We start from the raw sequence: 20488 nt of genomic DNA on the forward strand, positions 1-20488 counted from the left end.
ACAAATGATTCAGAGCGTAAGATTTGCCGAAATTCACGATCCCAACAAAAATCTCTTCGAAAAAAAGTGTGATGCAGTCTTTGAAATACAATTTCTAAAATGAATGATATCGCTAGAGTTGACGCTTTCAGCTTCGTTACGCAAAAATTATATTTTACACCCAATTAGTTCAAACAAGCTTAGGTTTAGGTTTTCTCATCATCTGCCAAATAATTTAAAAAAAAAAAATTTAGACTGGAAACAACCAAAATTTTACCAAAAAAATCTGCGTCGCAAAGTGGCAGATGTTCAGGAACAGACCAGCAAGAAAATTTATCTGCCACATGCGACGCAGATTTTTTCGGTAAAATTTTGGTTGTTTCCAGTCTAAATTTTGTTTTGTAAAAATTATTTGGCAGATGATGAGAAAACCTAAGCCAGCTTGTTTGAACTAATTGGGTGTAAAATATAATTTTTGCGTAACGAAGCTGAAAGCGTCAACTCTAGCGATATCATTCATTTTAGAAATTGTATTTCAAAGACTGCGTCACACTTTTCTCGAAGAGATTTTTGTTGGGATATCAGTCGTTTTAGAAGTGTAGTCAACACTGGTTTTTGTAACAGTTTACAGTTTTAATTCAAAAATTTTACGAAAATCAAAAATTTGACGAAATTCGAAAATTTGACTAAATTCGAAAATTTGACGAAATTCGAAAATTTGACGAAATTCGAAAATTTGACGAAATTTGAAAATTTGACGAAATTCGAAAATTTGACGAAATTCGAAAATTTGACGAAATTTGACGAAATTCGAAAATTTGACGAAATTTGACGAAATTCGAAAATTTGACGAAATTTGACGAAATTCGAAAATTTGACGAAATTTGAAAATTTGATGAAATTTGAAAATTTGACGAAATTCGAAAATTTGACGAAATTTGACGAAATTCGAAAATTTGACAAAATTCCAAAATCTGACGAAATTCAGAAAATTTGACGAAAATCGAAAATTTGACGAAAGTAATTCTCTATCTGCCACCATTCAAGAAATATCTCCAAAACCCCAATTGACCCACCCATTTCCAACTTTCGACATTTTTCACATATGCCCCTCTGTTCTACTCGTAAAACTCTGAGACTTTGCCGAAGAAAGTAATTCTCTATCTCTCATAACCCAAAAAAATATTAGTCCTTTCATCCTACGCTCGAGTAGCTCAAAATTTGGTCACTCTAATCACTCTAGCTCAAACGAATCTGCCCCGATTTTTTTAATTATTTTTTTGTTCGAATCGTGTTATGAATACCTTTCATTTGATGGGTCGCACGCCTCTGTAGGTTTCAATACAGCTAAGCTACAGCCGAAAACGCGTTCCCGACCCTCGAAAACCACACTCAGAAACCACTTCGAGGCCAATAAAACAAAATTCTGGTTTTTCCTGGGGTAATGGCATATCACAATTTCATTTTTATGCCCACCCTGAGGTTCCTGCAAAATTTCATGGAGATTGGCTGACTAGTTTCCGAGATCGACCGTCGATAGATAGACAGATAGAAACATACAGAGTAAGTTGAAAGATTTTGATTGTTTGGAAAACGTTAATTTGGTGTATTTTCTATGAAAAGTGCCAATTTCAAAACGATGAATCTCCGGCAATTTTAAAGCGACATAGTCGAGTGATAGCTCGTTTTGCTCGTATTTGAAGCGCGAATAAGATAGGATGGGATTTGTGGTAATACAGGCCAAAGGAAAGAAACTTAAATTCTCGCCTATATATAGTTGCCGCGTCTCAAAAAAATGTCTTCGTTCTTTTTTTGGAAGTTAGACTGCGTCAAGTCCTCCGCTATCGCTCCGGACATGATCATTCTGCAATGTTTGGAACAATTTTTGTGAGCAATTAGATAATCCTCAGCAGCATCAAGCGAAGTGTAAGAGAAATTTTGTTAGCTGTTAAGGAAGCCAGCGAACAATTAGAGAACTCTGTCGATTTCTTAAAGAATTTTAGCGGATCATTAGAATGAGCGTTTACCATATAAAAGTCCTTACCACGTGCATGTACATTTGAACTTCCGATCTTAGAGAATCGAATCTATGTTTGAGAGTTAACACTGATTTAATCCAGCTAAAATCGGTACTTAGTAAAAGAAAGATTGTTTGTTGGACAAGGCAGGTCTCAGGACAAAAAAATGATTTTGCCAGAGCAGAGACGGGAGTCGTCTTTTCCAACATATTGCCGTATACGAGGAAAATGTTTTTGAGTCCCCCGAGACATGCAGATACATTTGACGCATAGAACAAAAATGTTCGACGGAGCTTGCAAATTCAAAACTTTAACTTGGCATTAAGACAGCTAAAGGCAACACTGATACTGCGTTCCTCCATTCTCACCTGCTAGATTACATGCTCCATTCATGGTAACACAAATATCGAAAATAGAAAGCACTAACATTGTCTGACACTAACGTTGATCTATCAAGGAAGCAGGATGGTGTCGAGTTGGAAAGTCGTGTCGCTTAGAAAATAAGCTCCCATCTCCTTCTCATAATCGTATTTTTAGCGGAAGCCTCTGAATTACCACTTACGGACCAAAAGATTGTGAGTTGGACGGAATGGCTCAGTGGTTACGAACTAGCCTTCCACCATAACGATCCAGGTTCGATTCCCGTGTCAGACTGTCTGACTCAGACATTACCACAAGGAATTTTTCTAGCGATTGGTTCAGTCCTAAAGTTCACTCAAGCTTCATAATTCGGGTGGTTGCAGTGTGTTTGGTACATATTGAATGACTCGTATGATGTAACCCAAATACGATGAATTTGTGTACGTACATTGTCTAGCCTACATTTAGGCGAGATATCAACTTAGCGTCTAACTTTCTTCGGAGAGTATGGAAAATACATCGAGGGTCCAGATTGCACTTGTTATTGGTCGTAAAAGGCTATTAGTGAGGTCTCTAAACAAAATCGAATCAAAAGTTGTAAAGTACTGAACATTGCAATTTTCGAATCTCGAACCTGAACCTGAATCTCGAAATGCCATCAGTTCATCCACACCTACCACCCCAACCTCTACACACCCAACTAGCACGCAAATCTCTATTTTATTCAAATCTCTATTGTTTCCATGGTTGAAACATTAGAACAGGCAACCAAAACTGCTACGTGACCCTAAGCTCCTATTGCACCAAACGGAACATTTACCTATTTTCAGTCAATAAACACATGTAGTTACATGAAGACACGACACGATGCCTGTTCGCATCAATATAGAAAAAAAATTGCCTTCATCTTCACAGAACGAAGAACCGATTTATTATGTCATTTAAGAAGAAGGAGAAAAAAAAACCGAGTCGTCAATGATCATCATCACAATAAGGTACACCATATTTACCCACGAACATTAATTATCTTCAAGCATTTTGCTTAGGAAAGAAAAAAAACTCTTTTTTTTATTGCTTCAGAAAAAAATCGACTTGTTAAAATTTACTGCTTTTTTCCAACACACACAGACACCGCGAGAGCAAAATAATTTCGGCTTCGAATAAACTTATGATATACAGTTAGGTAGGTAAAATAACTGTACAAATATCGTCATATTGGTTAACGTTGTGCATGAAAAAAAAATAAAGAAAAGACGAAAAATAACCGTAAATAAATTCCATGTATAACCAGCACCAGCCGTACCATACATACAATATAATATACAACTCTGGTCGGTTAAAGAGTTATATGAGTGTCAAAGTTTCGTTTGGTTCATTCGACTTTTACCTTCTCTTTTTCGCTGGCCGTTCAGTGCGGAAAGTACCGCATCTTTTTCGGGTTTTTTTCCGTATTTTTCACACTTCAAATTTCGGTTATCTGTTCACTGAGAACATCGTTCGTAGATCTACTAATTATCTCGAACGAAGTAACGAAAATGAATAAAAAAAAAATTGGAACCAATTGAACGCCAAAGATCATTCATCCCGCATGGAGGGAAAAAAATGTCGTTCTGGGAGAGTGATCGAATTACCAAAATTAATTCATTTATCGACATTGAATACCCTCGGATCGGTCTGATGATGTAATAAATGTGTATAGCGAACAAATTGCTATTTTGGCTCCATGCATCGGTATATGTAACACGTTTAATAAGTCCCAAAAATTTTACTTTCACTTTTCTTACCGTTCGTTCGTCACAAAAATTTTTACATTTGAGCGCGTTGAACAAAATCTCAGCAATTTTCGCTAAACGATTTTTTTTACAATCTTTTCGAACATATGTTGGTGTCATAGCCGAATTCACGTAATTGAGGAGATCTGTTTGGGAAGATTAGATTCATGACTTTGGTCATGGGCTCACATTGAGTGAGCATCATATCAGGAACTATTTACGGTCAAGGTGATTTTACAGAGATTGTGGCGTGAGACATGGTGCCACGGAATGATTCACAAAAGTACTTCAGAGTGATGATAATTTGACCAAACTATCTGAAGTATTTACTCACAAATGTGAGGTTAAGGTAACTACTCCGAAGACATTCCCAAGCAAAAGGCTCTATCGTTGCACATATAAATGAATCCAGTACTTTTGGGCTGCAAGCCTACAGAAGTCTTGAAAAAAAAGTTGCTGTTCTGGCAGTTGGGCCCTCAGACAGAAGGAAAAAATCTACATTTTGGCACCAACTTTTTTTTCAAGACTTCTGTAGGCTTGCAGCCCAAAAGTACTGGATTCATTTATATGTGCAACGATAGTGGGTGAGGCCAGCTACAGCACCCCATACTCAGCTCCGTGGTACATCGAAGCTGGAGAAAAGGCGGACTCTCCGAACATTCACTATATTTCTAGTCATAACTCTAGTGGATCAACTAGCACCAAGCGGTGCGTATACTCCACCTGTAGGTCGTTTCAAGGCCGACAATCGTACAAAATTACAACAATTTAAAATAATTTTTTCTTGAGTTATTGCCGAAAAACTGTTTTCGGTACCCTCTGACATGTCTTCACTTTTGAGCGCTTTTCGAAGAAAACAATTTTTTTTAAGAAAAATTGAAAGACACGTGTTTCCTAGAATTGAAAGACGAATCCAACGAGCTATCACTCATTAAAATCGGAGACCGCTTGTTTCCTAAGTTAAAAAAATCACCTGAAGATTTGGCGATATCACTCTTAAGCTGTCAGCGGACTTACGTCGTTTAGCACTCCGCTTACGAGTGAACAATTGAAGCTCCTACCACTTTCCATTGTTAGAACGTAAACGGAGAGCTAAACGGTGTAATTCCGCTGGCAGCCTTAGAAAATAATTCAAATCAGCGAAAACAAACGGTACCCTACTTTCGAGTAAGGAGTGCAGCGCTGATGTAGCGCTAACGATTTCATAAAAGTGCTAAGGTTGCGTTCACACCAAAACGGAGATCTCTCCGTTTAGGTCTCGTTTTACTTGACACACTAGTTTAAGCAAATCGAGAACGTGTTACAAGAGGCGGGCTCTAACATGTGCTCCATTGTCTAGACCCATCTGTCAAATAAACGGATTGAGATAAAATGGAGATGTCTTTCAGAGTATGAGGCAACGTTAGCTCTAGATACACAAAGCAGCGCGAAGGAGACCTAATTCAAATTTTTTATTTGACAGGAAAACAAAAGAAAAATTTGAAACAGATATCCTTCGCGTCGCTATAGTAGTAGTAGTAGTCATTAGAGCTAGAATCGGTAAGTTTCGTCATTGATGTTAATATTTAGTAATTTATAGATAGATAGATGTGGAGTACTGGACTGGGTACCAAAAGACCATTGGGGGGAAATTAAGAAAAGTCACTTAAAATTCGAAGAAAGTTCTTTTTCTTATCAAAATGCCATTTGGGAATCGCCCGAATTCATGATCAGTCCAGCACTGTAGATGTGTCGTGTAGTGTAGACAAGCAACTCTATCTAAGAAGGTAGGACAGTTCGGTCGGTTCTTCAAATTTAGAATTTCTCTCGAAATACTTTTCCAATATTCTAGCTATCACTCCATTCATTGCAGGAATTCTACAAGGACTTTATGGAAAATGAAATCTCCTCAATTCTGAATGCGTCATCTATAAAGGACGTCCACACGATTTTCTGCATTTTTGAACCCCCTTTTCTCCATAGAGTACAAATAATCACTAGTTTCGCATTCGATCTACTCATTCATACTCACAACATTACACAACACACAGTCATAGTCAGTAACACACAATTTGTAGCTGTTATCCCGAGTTTTGTAATGAATTTTATATGCTAGGGCCGTCAAAAGTTCATGAAACTTCTATGAAAAGAACGATTTTTGACCCGCCAGCACCTAAATGACTTCTTAAGACTTCTTAAGACCTAAACAATTTTGTGATTAAATTTACCTTTTATCGATCCACTCGATTGTGTTTGGGCATTATTTGCCTGCACATTAGTCTGCAGCGGTGGAGTGTGTGCCTCCAATTTGGTTTGGCTCCACATATCAAACATCCGTGAGGTATACATTATAATTCACTCGACCGAATCGAACTTAGTGTCTTAGTGTTGCAGTTCTTGTTTTGCTTCAAATTTACCACCGGTTAGCTAACAGAACTGTTTCGTGCTTTCATTGATGATCTGAGTGATCCGATGGGATCATGGCGAAATGATGATGACGGCGAATCCGATGATTCGGAAAGGATGAATTTTTTGGGTCACTTTTTTCTTCTCCTTTTATCACAATATTTCGTAGCTCTCTCTCTCTCTTTCTCTTTCTCTCTCTTTCTCTCTCTCTTTCTCTCTCTCTTTCTCTCTCTCTCTTTCTCGTATTTCTTTAGATTAAATTGTTTTGAAATTGTTTTGAAAGTGAGTGGTAATTTGGTTGCAAATCTAGTCCTTACAATGTTGAGTTTCTTGTTTTCTTTTTGGTATAAAATGAATTAAAAAGTTTCAAAATGTCGTCGATTTTGACGTTGCAAAGCGCAAAAAAATTGAAGTAAAATTGGTGTGTAAAAATGTCGAACTTTTGTCAGTAGATCAGAGGCGCAGACACTTTGGTTATATTTTATGTAAATTGTTTCTTTTTTTGCTTTGTAATTTTTATCTAGTTTTTAAATCGGAGAAAACACTAAAAAGGTTACGTGATATCACAGTTTTGTTTTCATTTAACTAACATGTGGTTGGTGTTGCTGTTTATTCTGTTGTTTCTTTACTTTGTTGTTGTTGTCTTGTCAATTATAAGGTACTCTTAATTTCGGTTTTTCTTTTCTCAACGTTTTTTTTCTCTTTCGTTAAATTTTATTCAATTTCATCTACATACATCAGAGTCATACGCCGAGCCCGTTCGCGGTGTAATCACTTTCACGAAATTAATTTCTTTGTCAAAAAAAAGTTGATGAAGAAAAGAAATGAGAAAAGTGAGAAGATGGAGGAAAAAAAACGCGCGCACATAAAGCTTCGGTTATTATGCCCACACGACACATAGACTTAACACACAAGACGACGTAATATCTTCCAGGTTTTTTTTTTAAATTAAAAACTCAACGAAATTCATTTTCAAAATAAATCGATTGCATAAGACACTTTTAATTTTGATTTTTACGATTAACATTTCTATACGAACGAACGAATTTTTTTTTTGTTTTCTTTCTCCTCTCGGTATTATTATTATTAAGCTCAATTTATAAAACCATTTTTTTGTTTCATATTTTTCTTCGTTGTTAATAATTATTATTAAATATTTTTTTCCTATGTGTGCTAGTGCCTGTATAGATTGCAATTGTTTGTCGGAATATTAACTCACGTTCACCATCATTCACATTGTCACTAATTCGGTATTCGCTGTTGCCTATGCGTTCGATTCGGTATTAAAAAAAACTCTCTTCAAATCTGTCTGTTTTTAGCCACTTAACAAATGATTCGTTAAAAAAATATTGTTTTGATTGATGTTGATGCGGTTTTTATTTAATGCGATCATTAAACGCAATGTACCTCCAATACATTTGGTGTTAATTGTTTTTTTAAAAATGTTTTTCGATTGGTTTTGTAATTATCGGTTTTCTTCTTACATTCGTTGATTTATCCCATTTTCCTATTGGCAAAATAATTTTTCTTTCAAACAAAAATAATTTCTCGGAAATAAATTGATTCGATTTTGTTCTCGACGCATTGACGGCCAGTAACGCAACGCACTTTGCAGTATTTTCCCTTATGACACAGTAAGTGGACTGCATTTCTAGGGGACAAACGATCGGTTGGAATTTAATTGATATCATAGCTCTGAATGACTGTCAATTACCAGGTATGGTCTCATGTCACCGTGGAGGACATAACCATTTTAAAAACGGACTCAAACTCACTCATTTTCATATTAGTTTGACATGAATAATGAATGCGTTCAAATTAAATCGAGCGATATTAATGTATCGACAATACCTTGTTATCTACGTTCATTGCTGACTCTAGCTACACATAGCAAAAGGGACCAAATTTAAATTTGTCTTTTGTAGATACTGTCCAACCAAAAGAAAAATTCAATCAATTTAGGTCTCCTTCGCGTAACAATATTTTGTTAATAATTCAAAAAGTAATTTAAGAAAATGGCACCACAGCCATTAATTAATCAATGAAAGTGTAAAACAGGTATGGTCCGTCCGGAGGACATACAAATTTGATTTTTGTACTTAAACGCACTCATTTTCATATTATTTTGACATAAAATGTGAGTGCGCTTAAGACAAATTCGCCGATCGACCATACCTGTTCTAGACTTTCATTGTAATGTCCTCGTAAATAACCAAGTGTAAGTCAAACAAATGAAGTAAAAGATTTTGACATTATCAACCATACATATTGACAAGGACACTGAATGCCAACTTTATGAGCTCTAGTCCTACAGCTGATTCAATCAAAATACCACTTTCTTTGGTAAAGACAGGATCATGACTTCTTGATGTGAATAACACAACACCTGCTATCGTACAAGCAGACACGTATGTATATTTAGAGGTTTTTTGACGTTTGAAAATTAAGTGTTCGTGCTAGGAGTAGTGCTATGCCATTTTTCTTTTGTTTTACTGTCGTTGCGTTAGGTTAGAGAAGGTTGCGTTAGGTTAGAAAGGGTTGCGTTAGGTGTTCTTCGTGATGTGAAGCTACAGTCTGTGATAGATGTTTTCAAGGAATAGAACGTACCCACCCACTAGTTGTGGTGATTAATAGATTTGTTCCAAGGCCATATGAATTGTCAAATTTCATCCATAGAACCATAACCTCAATAATATCTTTGTGTAAATCTCGTAGGCGACGTTGCTCGATTTGTATGAAATATCACGTAAGCGACGTTGCTGTGGATGAAGTTGTCGTTGTTCGGTTTGTCAAAGTTCGTGTTTACAATTACTTGGAACAAACCTATAAACTACCAGGTCTAATGTCACCGTGGAGGATATAACGATTTTGTAAACGGATTCAAACGCAATCATCGACTTGTTTGCCAGAATTAATATTCTTAAACCCCAAAAATTGTCAGAATTCTTTCTCATTTCAATAATATTTGGCTAAATTCTCCAACAATATCTCGCTTAACCAATGAAAGTCTAGAACAGGTATGGTCGATCGGCGAATTCGTCTTAAACGCACTAACATTTTATGTCAAAATAATATGAAAATGAGTGCGTTTAAGTACGAAAATCAAATTTTTATGTCCTCCGGGCGGACAACAGACCATACCTGGTTTACACTTTCATTACGCTTAACTGAATCCAATCGGTAAAAAAAATTGTACGAAATTTACCGGTTGGATTCACCAATCATGCCTTAGCTACTGAAGTATGTTTCCACAGAGAATGCGAGTGTTGAGTTTACAAAATCAGTCGACTGGTCCCCGAAAAATAGGGAAGACTTTCTATAATGATCACCCAGTCCCTAGTTCTTACTTAGGTCTTTAGTGTGGTGTTGAAATACCAACAGATATTGTGACAGAATTTCTTGAGGATAAGGCTCTTTTCATAAAATGCATTCAATTGGAAAGGAATTGATTTTAATTTACAGTCAGAGGCAATGAATTTGCTTCAGCTGATCCAAACACACATATAAGACTGTTTATACTTGAAGCTGCTACAGACACGTGCGTGGTAGTGGTAAAACCGAATAAACAGTTTTGATTGTTTGTTTGGATCAGCTGAAAAACAGCTGCAGCAAAGTCATGCTGAAATTTCACTGTCTCTAACTGTACACGCTTGAAAACAAAACAAGAATAGACCGGCTGAAGCCTGGTGAGGTCTTTTTTCATTTTTTTTCAATTTCTGTTCACTACTAGCTTGGTACTCATTCAAGTACCACTTTGGTATTCAACTACCAAATTTTGGAATTATAAATAGGCAAGCAAGCCGATTAATATCATCAGTCGGTGTGCAGCTCTCAAACAGTAAACATATCTACAACATCCGTATTAGTCAACTACCACTTTGGTAGTCAACTACCACTTTGGTAGTCAACTACCACTTTGGTAGTCAACTACCACTTTGGTAGTCAACTACCACTTTGGTAGTCAACTACCACTTTGGTAGTCAACTACCACTTTGGTAGTCAACTACCACTTTGGTAGTCAACTACCACTTGTAGTCAACTACCACTTGGTAGTCAACTACCACTTTGGTAGTCAACTACCACTTTGGTAGTCAACTACCACTTTGGTAGTCAACTACCACTTTGGTAGTCAACTACCACTTTGGTAGTCACTACATTGTATCTACCACTTTGTAGTCAACTACCACTTTGGTAGTCAACTACCACTTTGGTAGTCAACTACCACTTTGGTAGTCAACTACCACTTTGGTAGTCAACTACCACTTTGGTAGTCAACTACCACTTTGGTAGTCAACTACCACTTTGGTAGTCACTACCACTTTGGTAGTCAACTACCACTTTGGTAGTCAACTACCACTTTGGTAGTCAACTACCACTTTGGTAGTCACTACACTTTGGTAGTCAACTACCACTTTGGTAGTCAACTACCACTTTGGTAGTCAACTACCACTTTGGTAGTCAGTCAACTACCACTTTGGTAGTCAGTCAACTACCACTTTGGTAGTCAGTCAACTACCACTTTGGTAGTCAACTACCAAATACTCGATTTATAAATAGACCAGCAGGCCGAATAATTTCGTCAGTCGGTGTGCATCTCTCGAGTAAGAAACATCTTTGCTGCTATATAGTTTGGGGGTCTAACTACCAACAACTACTAAATTGCAATGTCTGCTATGAGCGATCGGTTACCAGATAACAAATAATAATTGATTTGCCTGGTGTTGGTTTGCTCATAGTAGCATTGCAATTTACCAACGTGGTGGTCAACTACCAAATTGTTGAGTTATAAATAGGCAAGCAGGCAGAATAATTTCGTCATTCGGTGCGTAGCTCTCAAACGGTAAACATCTCTGCTGCTAAATATTTTGGGGGTCCAACTACCAACAACTACCAAACTTTCAAAATGCAATGTCTGCTATGAGCGATTGGTTACCAGATAACAAATAATAATTGATTTGCCTGGTGTTGGTTTGTTCATAGTAGCATTGCAATTTTAACTTTTATCAATCACATTTTATTTGAGACACAGACGGACGGACGGACGGACAGATGAAGTGCCCGCAATAGGTCTTCTTTTCCTATGGAAAAAAGACCTAAAAAAGTTGATGGCGTGTCGAGCCAACAAGGAACAATATTGATTGATGCAGTTGACTTGCAAAGCTCGCCAAAGCTTTTCGATTGTAAAGGAAAACGTTCTTCCGATGAAGGTGAAAACGAATGATTTTTCCACGAAACCAAAACATTTCCGAAAAGAAAACTGCAAAACAAAAACAAATGTTCCTCGAAAATAAATCCCATAAAATGTACGTCCCATAAATGTGTGTGAAATTATGGTAAATATAACAAGCAAAATGCACTTTAGCACACAGCACACAATCTATTCCAGTTTATAAACACAAATTCGATCGACGAGTATTTAAACGTTCCGTTGTGGTGGTAGAACGATTTCCTCTCTCTCCAAGTGTGTGTGTGCATTATACGTACAACAACAACAACAAAGTGTAAACACACACGGAAAATGCATATTGCACAATAATCTAAAAATGCATTTGATACTACGCACATTGCTCTCAAACACATTTGCAGATACAGGCGAAGATTGGTTACGTAATCACGTTAGTTCAATGGAATCAATGGATAGCGAAGAAGAGCGAGAAGAGTTTTTGTTTTCGTGTGTATTTTCACGTTTTTTTTTTAAATTTATTTTTTCTGTCTTTCTTCTTCTGCTCTGTTATGCATGTGTGTAGGGAGAATGCTATCCGAATGCGCATAGAACGACGTATAGGATTGGTATAGATGTAGCTTTATAGCCGCATACACACTGTTTATAGTATACATATGGGTATGTACGATGCGATGGGTATAAATGGAAAATGTATTTGAAATAAATAGGCTATTCTACTGTGTGTGCCATATACCTGCTAACTTACATATGGATTTTATGTATTACATTCAATAAAGCAAATTCTTTTTTTTTTAAGAAGCTTATGTAAATGTAGGCTAGTCGATGCACCACGACTGTGAGTATAATAGCACATACATAAAAATGGATGTTAAATATTATGAAAATGGTTCGGAAGAGGGCTATGTGGAACTATGTTGTGTTGGGTCCAAGTTATTTGAAATCGCCTATACACATTCCGGGTGTGTATACGTATATAACTACAGATGTTGAACGGAGGGCGGTGGGGTTTCTTTTGCGGGAGAAACATATTTGTTACGGGAAAGCGATCACTCCGTGAAAAAGGACGAAATATTTTCTCCCATTTTCTGTGTACTTTTCTCTCCCATCCGCATGTTTAGCGGATTATAAAATTTCATTTGTGCGGTGGAATAATTCAACAGAAAAATGTTGATGTTGAAATTCCGGAATTACTGGGACGAGAATAGTTGGAAGCTTTCAGTCATTCCATTCTTTCTTGTTAGTTTCTTGGCGAGCATATTTTGCTTAATGAGTTTTCGATGAAATGGAGGTGAGGCAAATACATCGAAAGCCGAAGAGGTATTTTCAAAGGGATAGAAGTTGCGCTGGCAACGAAACAATCTTTCCAGTAAGGTGATTTTAAGCACTCTCGACACTTACTTTGTGCTTTCTGTTTAATTCATTTTTCTTTTAGTTCTTCACTTTGATTGTTTCCCCAGCTTTAAGTATCAGTCGGAGAACGTTTACATTGAGTGAAGAATTTAAATAATTCAACGAAATTTAGAACGGAATTTCCATCGTCTTCCTTTCCATGGAAAAATGTTAATCGGAATTTTCATATAGAAAGGGAACACGAGATGCCTCTCACCGAGAATCTTTAATTATATGAAGAAAGTTCGGTCAACGATGCATATAACTCTTAGCGAAAACTTTTGTTATTCTTCTTTCTTTGCACAAGTTCTTTGGAAATGTTTTTTTTGAAAATATTCGCTGGATTATGGTGCATTCAGTGACGTAATATGAAGTAACTTTTCGTTACATTTGTCACATGATGTTGCCGGAACTAAAGTCATTATTCGTGATGATATCAGATATCGTTGCCGTGACTAATAGGACATACCCGAGTTCTGAGTCGACCAGTGATCAAAGTGTCTCAATCTAGGATTTGTGACGGTTGTTAGCGAAATTCGAAAAGTCAGGCACTCCGTTCACTTTTCTTCTGCTTGATATTGCATTAAAAAAGAAATTTTAATTGCAACTTCGAGTGGTTTGTCGGTCAGTAAGAACTTGAACAAAATACAATTGTTGGACCTATGAGAAACGGCTACTCATCCGCTATTGGCAACAGCGACAAAAATAAGCGTTGACCTGCGGTAATTGTTGACATTTATCGCAAAGCAAATGTTAAAATAAATGAAGTAAAAGATTCTGCACATAATAGACTTTGCGCAATCTTTTCTTCAACAGAAGTAGTAGATTTAATAATCACACCATCATATGTTTGGCGTTGACGTATCGGTTAAACTACAGTTAGTTCATTCTAAAAAAACACATTTGACAGTTTTTTTAGAGAGTCATCCAAGTCAATTATGTTATTACAGTCCATGATATTTTGGCGCAAAATTTGAATGCGACTTACAGAATTCAAATTTTCCGCCAAAATACCATGGACCGTGAAGCACTTAATTGACTGGGGACATCGATGACTTTTAAAACTCTGTTAAATCTAAAATTATGTTTTCTAGAGATGAACATCGCAGTTTTAAGTGACCATAAAACCAAATAATTTTCTCGCTCTAACGTCAGACGATACCTAAATTTTGGCCTGAAACATTGCTATCTTCGTAGACCATGAGGCTAACTCCTTTTCTCGCTTAACTGTCAAACGATAGAATACTTAGAGTTAACTAGAGTCTGACTAATATTTCTGTTAAAGAGAAAACTCTCTACAAAGGGTCTTCGGGCATTGTTGGCCCAAAGACACACTAAGTTATTTGAATTCCCTCAGTTTAGAAAAGATTTGGAATGAAAGATATGGAGAATAATGAGGTACTGGGTGCCAGGGCAATGATTTCCTTATAATTCACTAAAGTTTTGCAAGGGTTTTATTCTCAAATAATCGTTAATTTGGCGAATTTTCTCTGAGGACTTTCGATGCCTCGCGTCTTATCAATTTAAGCCAAGTCTACGATCAGCCGGTGAAATGAAATTTTGACAGAAAATGTATGGATCATCTGTCAAAATTTACTTGCTTGTGTGGAAAATGTATGAAAATTTCATTTCACCAACTGTTTGTATACTTAAGGGTTAGCGCAAGACGAAGTCTTATTCAAAGCAAAAGTGACGTCACATTTTAGACAGATGAACCTGTCATATGTTATTGAAACTACAATACCCCTCTGGATAAATAAAGCTATAGATTCCCGATATTACATATCCATCGTAGCCAAAATGGTTATCCGATTACTGTATCAATTTCTGAGTTAAATCAATTGTTTTCAATTTATTTCCGAAAAATCTGAACCGAATAATAAACAAAAATTCGTCGGTAATGTTATGACCGGAGAGCACATTGAACAATTCAAAGTAATTCCGGATAATTAACGCACTAATGAGCATTGACTATGGTTTTGTCCGTGTCTCTATTAACGTAAGCTGAATATAACTTGGTATAAACAGTTCGCAAAACTGTACATAGTCTCGAGTCAGGTAATGCTCTCTGGCTGCGTATTGTATATTATGATGGGTATGATATAAGTATATATACGTGCAGCGCTCTAACGTTTTTTTTTTTGATTTTAAATAATTAAACATAAGAACCCGTAAAATTATACACCCAGGTAAACATAAAATTATATTGATTGTGCTGTGTACAGTTACTTAACCGATTACTATAGTTCGGTTTCAGAGTTTTTGTTTTTTTTTTGTGTAGTTTTTTCTGTCTCGTCTCGATGGTTTCGTTCAATTCTTATAAGAGAAACATATATAATCCATATGATCAAGTGTAATCCAATCGATTCGTGTGGCTGATGATGAGCTTGGTATAATATCCAAAATTGATTTTTTTTTCTTTTCGTTTTTCTGTTTGTCTTGTCGTATCACCCAAGGAACACACATTCACAATTTGTTTTTGTTTTTCTCTTTTATTATTTTTAATTGAATAATCCTTCACTTATGTAACACACAATGTACACTAGTCATCATGTAACACAATCCTTTGATGCAGTTGATATAATCCATTTGATATCAAAACCATGTACTGTACACACGAATCCGTGAGAGTTGTTTTCATATTTTATTGTAACATCCACAATGTCCACATCAAATGTTCAGTTTTCTCTTTATTGTTCATATCGGTAAACCGATTGAGAGAAATCAATCAATTTTCGGAGTGATACAAACGGTCAAAAATAACAAAACAGCGAGACTTTACACACAACACAACAACCAAAAAAATCATTCGTTCCGCGAGATTACTGTAAATTTAAATTTAAAAAAAATTTCTCGCGATTATCGTGCATTTCGATTATGTTAATGAAATTAAACGGATTATGTAAACCGAAACAAAATGACAAAAAAAAAATTAAAAAAAATCTCAAAACTTCGACCAACGAAAAAAAAATCATTTCAAAGCTCTCCGATCCTCTTCTTCCACCGTGTTACATCCGTACAAAACATACCGTCACAAAAGTTTAACTTCTATTAAATCATAAAGCGATGTACAATAAAATACCGAAAAAAAGAGTTTTTCTCTTCTCATTCAATATAGCGGGACAAAAATATATATAAATAATTATATATATATCCATACACACACAGCGCAACCGATCCGTTCGATGTTCGACTAAAGACTGGCTGAAAATTTACGAAACTTCCACTACTCCACATTATAAAACATAACGTTGCATTGAATGAAAATGTAATGTTATGTTTGCTGTACGAAAAATTGTGTATTGTGTGCTTTTTTCGCTGCTGCTGCTGCTGTACATATTGCGCTTGGTGTGTTAATAATCGTATCATGCATTCGTGTGTGTGAAATAAAAAAAAAATTATTTAAATGGAAAAATTAATAACAACAACAACAAAAAACCACCGGTATTGTGATATATATATGAATGATACAGATAGCACAAGCACACTAACGACCACTAACGCTCTGCATTGGTACGAAATTAGGAAACTTTTGTTTTTCGTCCAATTGACTTTCCTTGTAAAATTTACCCTGTTAGGTTATACCAACCGGTTAAATTGCATTAAAAACTGCAAAACTGATTGATTTCCACGGTGCTGGTACATTTCTACACTGTCAATATCACCCTGTGGACGATAATTTCGCCTTGTGGACAATAATTTCGCGCTGTGGACGATAATTTCAACCTGAAGACGATAATATCGCACTGTGGACGATAATATCACCCTGTGGACGATAATATCGCCCTGTGGATGATAATATCGCCCTGTGGATGATAATATCGCCCTGTGGATGATAATATCATCCTATGAACGATAATATCGCTCTATGAACGATAATATCGCTCTATGAACGATAATATCGCTCTATGAACGATAATATCGCTCTATGAACGATAATATCGCTCTATGAACGATAATATCGGCCTCTGGATGATAATATCGCTATGTGGATGATAATATCGTCCTATGAACGATAATATCGCTCTATGAACGATAATATCGCTCTATGAACGATAATATCGCTATATGAACGATATTATCGCTCTATGAACGATAATATCGCTCTATGAACGATAATATCGCTCTATAAACGATAATATCGCTATATGAACGATAATATCGCTCTATGAACGATAATATCGCTCTATGAACGATAATATCGCTCTATGAACGATAATATCGGCCTCTGGATGATAATATCGCTATGTGGATGATAATATCGTCCTATGAACGATAATATCGCTCTATGAACGGTAATATCACCCTATGAACTATAACATAGTATCACTCTGAAAACGATATAATCGCCCTGTGAACGATAATATCGTCATGTAAACGATAATATCGCCCTATGAACGATAATATCGCTCTATGAACGGTAATATCGCCATGTAAACGATAATATCGCCATGAAAACGATAATATCACTCTGAAAACGGTAACATCGCACTGTAACGATAATATCACCCTGTGAACGATAATATCACCATGTGAACGATAATATCGCCCTGTGAACGATAATATCGCCCTGTGAAGATAATATCGCCCTGTGAACGATAATATCGCCCTGTGAACGATAATATCACTCTGTGAACGATAATATCGCCATGCGAATGATAATGTCGCTATGTGGACGATAATAGCGCCCAGTCGAATGATATTTTCACCCAAGACTATATTATCGTTCAAAAAAACGATAATGTCAATCCTGACGATATTGAAATTGACCGTGTTGAAATGTCGCCCCTCCGAATGGTTAAATGCAGAAATGGGATATGTTCACTAGCGAATCTGGGACATGTCCCCTTTCTGCATTTAACTTATCCCTCAGCTGAATGAGCGGATAAGAACGAAAAAAAAAAACCGCTTAGACTTAGAAACTACACTCCGTCCCGTGTGTAACGAAAAAAAAACCAATTGTCATATTGGGTCATGTTATTGTTTTGAGACAATCGTTGAGCTAGTTTTTTAGTGATAACAGCGGATCAAGGGCCACTTATACAATGCGAAAGTTATATTTCTCTGTTGATTTTCTGTTTTGCCTTTTTATGGTTTTTGGATTAGATTCACTTTTGTTCAACAATCGGACAGCATACACACACACGCGCACACAAAATGCTTGAAATAGTTTTCATTCTATCGGTATCAAGATAGAGACGGAAACATTTTTTTCGGAATCAATAGGGAGCTGTGAAAGTTTCGGAGATAAGAAAGTGTTCTCAAAAGCCGGTAATGTTGAAATTTTTGTTGGAAATTGACTTAATTGGACAAACTAACGCATTTTACGCTTATCGCTTACTGCTGGTGGAAAATAAAGTTTACTCAGTCTGTTAGGGGATGTAACCATCGGCTACCTATCACACCTTTGACTCGAGTTAAAAGATACCCAACAAGACTCCTGTTTTCACTCTTAGGCCAAGAGTCAAAACAAAAAGCTTTGTATTTGTTGGTCGACGCAATAGTTATTTGAACGGCGTTATGCGTGCACGAAAAATCAATTCGCCATACCTTCATAAACCGAGTTTCAGTTCCAGTGAGAAGATTTCTATTTTCTCCCCACACGGGAGAGAAAGCGCTGCGCTTTAATCAATAGAAATGTCATTCGACCAATTGTCAACAAAACGCAATTTGGTCTATTGATGGGAGAAAATACGGTAAATCATACCGCAAATACCGCGTTTTCACTTGATCGTCGCAACCCTTTCTAACAAAAATCTAATGTAAACAATTTGGGTACTGTAAACAGTCGCGTCATTGTCATATCAAATAAGATTCAGCGCTCCTGCTTTAAGTTGAATTTAAGAGTGATATCGCCAAAACTTGAACCAATTTGAAAACAAGGGTTCGGCGATCCGGGCGAGCTATAGCGCGTTGGATTCGTCTTTCAATTCTAGACAATACGTATCTTTTCCTTTTTGCTATTAATTGTGTACTTTTGGTGTAAATTGGTAAAATGCAGGCACATGTGATAGGGTAGGGAAAACACTTTTTTAGTATTAACTCGAGGTAGACGATTTTTTAAAAGTTGAAATGTTGTGCGAATGTGCGCCTCTAAAAGACCTATCATTAGAGTATAGGCACGAGTCGGTGCCACTGTACGTTCGGGAGTAAACAATGAAAGTATGGTCGATTTTCGCACAGTACTGCTGGCCTGCAACAGAACATTTCCGTGAAACCGACTATGGGGTGTTGTAGCTGGACACACTCACTATCATCCCACGTAAACTAAACCTCAGAAAAATTGTGTTGCATTCCAGGAAGTTGCACGAAGTAAAAAGCTGCCCAAACTTAACCAATTTTTTCATAGTTTCGAGTTCAACGAACGGCGTTAAAGTCTGATTGTGATCAAAAATTGTCCTTAAGTTATGCTATTTGCATTTAGTGATCATATCATGAGTCTAGGAACGAACAATGCCATTAACAATACGTATTGTCTAGAATTGAAAGACGAATCCAACGCGCTATACCTCGCCCGGATCGCCGAACCTAAGTATTGATTTTCCCCAAAATTGGTTCAAGTTTTGGCGATATCACTCTTAAGCCGAGTGTCATCTTCCTAACAGTACTTACAAATACAAGAGAATTAATGGATGGGTGGAATGTGGCGAATATGACATTTTCAGAACGCAGGAGAGAAAATAGTCATTGTCTTCCCTCCGCTGAAACTTTGGACGCTTGTTTTGTGAAAAACGTTCATAGGGTTCATAGGTAAAAAAGTTAGAAATTGCGTTTTCCCGGGTGTCTATCTGGTGAAACAACACTTGGTATTTACCAGATTGAAGTTATTACACCAGAAAATAGCGTTCACCGAATAAGGTACTAAATGTGTAGCCGGTGTGGCCTCTATAGGTTTGTTCCAAGTAACTGTAAACCCGAACTTTGACAACACGAACGCCGACGATTTCATCCACAGAGATAAACATAACCTAAACGTCAACAAATTTCTTTGTAAATTTTTCGTTAAAATTTTCGTCAACTTGAAATTTGAAGTTAAGTTGCCTTCTGTGGATGAAATTTGACATTTCGAAATGACCTTGGAACAAACCTATAGGCCGACGGAGATTTCCTCGAAGTATGCGACACTACTTCAATGAAAAGTAAAATCAAGGAAAACATTCGACATAATCAGCTGATGTTTATCCTCACATTAAATAAACGATTTCGTTTATGAATCAAAATTTGTCGACTCTCCACTAAAACTGAAAAAAAAAATGTCACAAACATTTTTGTCCTGGTCTATCTGCCTTATCTCTCTCACATAATAATTTTCTAAAATAATTTTTCAACACAAAACCAGTTAGTGGCAACGTAAGTTTTGAAGAATCGTTTAAAGTGCATACTGAACGCTGTGGCTGGCT

The 20488-nt window shown here is 36.5% G+C and overlaps 1 protein-coding gene and 2 long non-coding RNA genes across 7 annotated transcripts in view; 1 reads left to right on the forward strand and 2 right to left on the reverse strand.

Moving 5' to 3' along the window:
- The window catches only part of LOC119083775 (probable nuclear hormone receptor HR3), a 126043-nt gene that overhangs the window by 74939 nt on the left and 30616 nt on the right, over positions 1–20488 (reverse strand). For 2 of the 5 annotated variants that reach the window (XM_037193571.1, XM_037193566.1), the window contains exon 1: positions 6337–6709. The exons of the other annotated variants lie outside the window; for them this stretch is intronic. In XM_037193571.1, coding sequence (XP_037049466.1) covers positions 6337–6457 — 121 coding nt within the window. In that variant the 5' untranslated portion in view covers positions 6458–6709. Of the gene's footprint in view, positions 1–6336; positions 6710–20488 lie in introns of those variants that run through there. 5 annotated transcript variants of the gene reach the window in all.
- On the forward strand, positions 1767–19091 carry LOC119083810. The gene is made up of 3 exons (XR_005088944.1): positions 1767–1776; positions 11701–11706; positions 18923–19091. It is a non-coding gene; the product is annotated as an uncharacterized LOC119083810 (long non-coding RNA).
- LOC119083807 lies at positions 7867–16274 on the reverse strand. Its single transcript, XR_005088941.1, has 2 exons — positions 16118–16274; positions 7867–8021 (listed from the first exon to the last, which is right to left on the reverse strand). It is a non-coding gene; the product is annotated as an uncharacterized LOC119083807 (long non-coding RNA).

The sequence above is a fragment of the Bradysia coprophila genome, unplaced genomic scaffold, assembly GCF_014529535.1.
Source record: "Bradysia coprophila strain Holo2 unplaced genomic scaffold, BU_Bcop_v1 contig_70, whole genome shotgun sequence".
NCBI classification, from domain to species: domain Eukaryota; kingdom Metazoa; phylum Arthropoda; class Insecta; order Diptera; family Sciaridae; genus Bradysia; species Bradysia coprophila.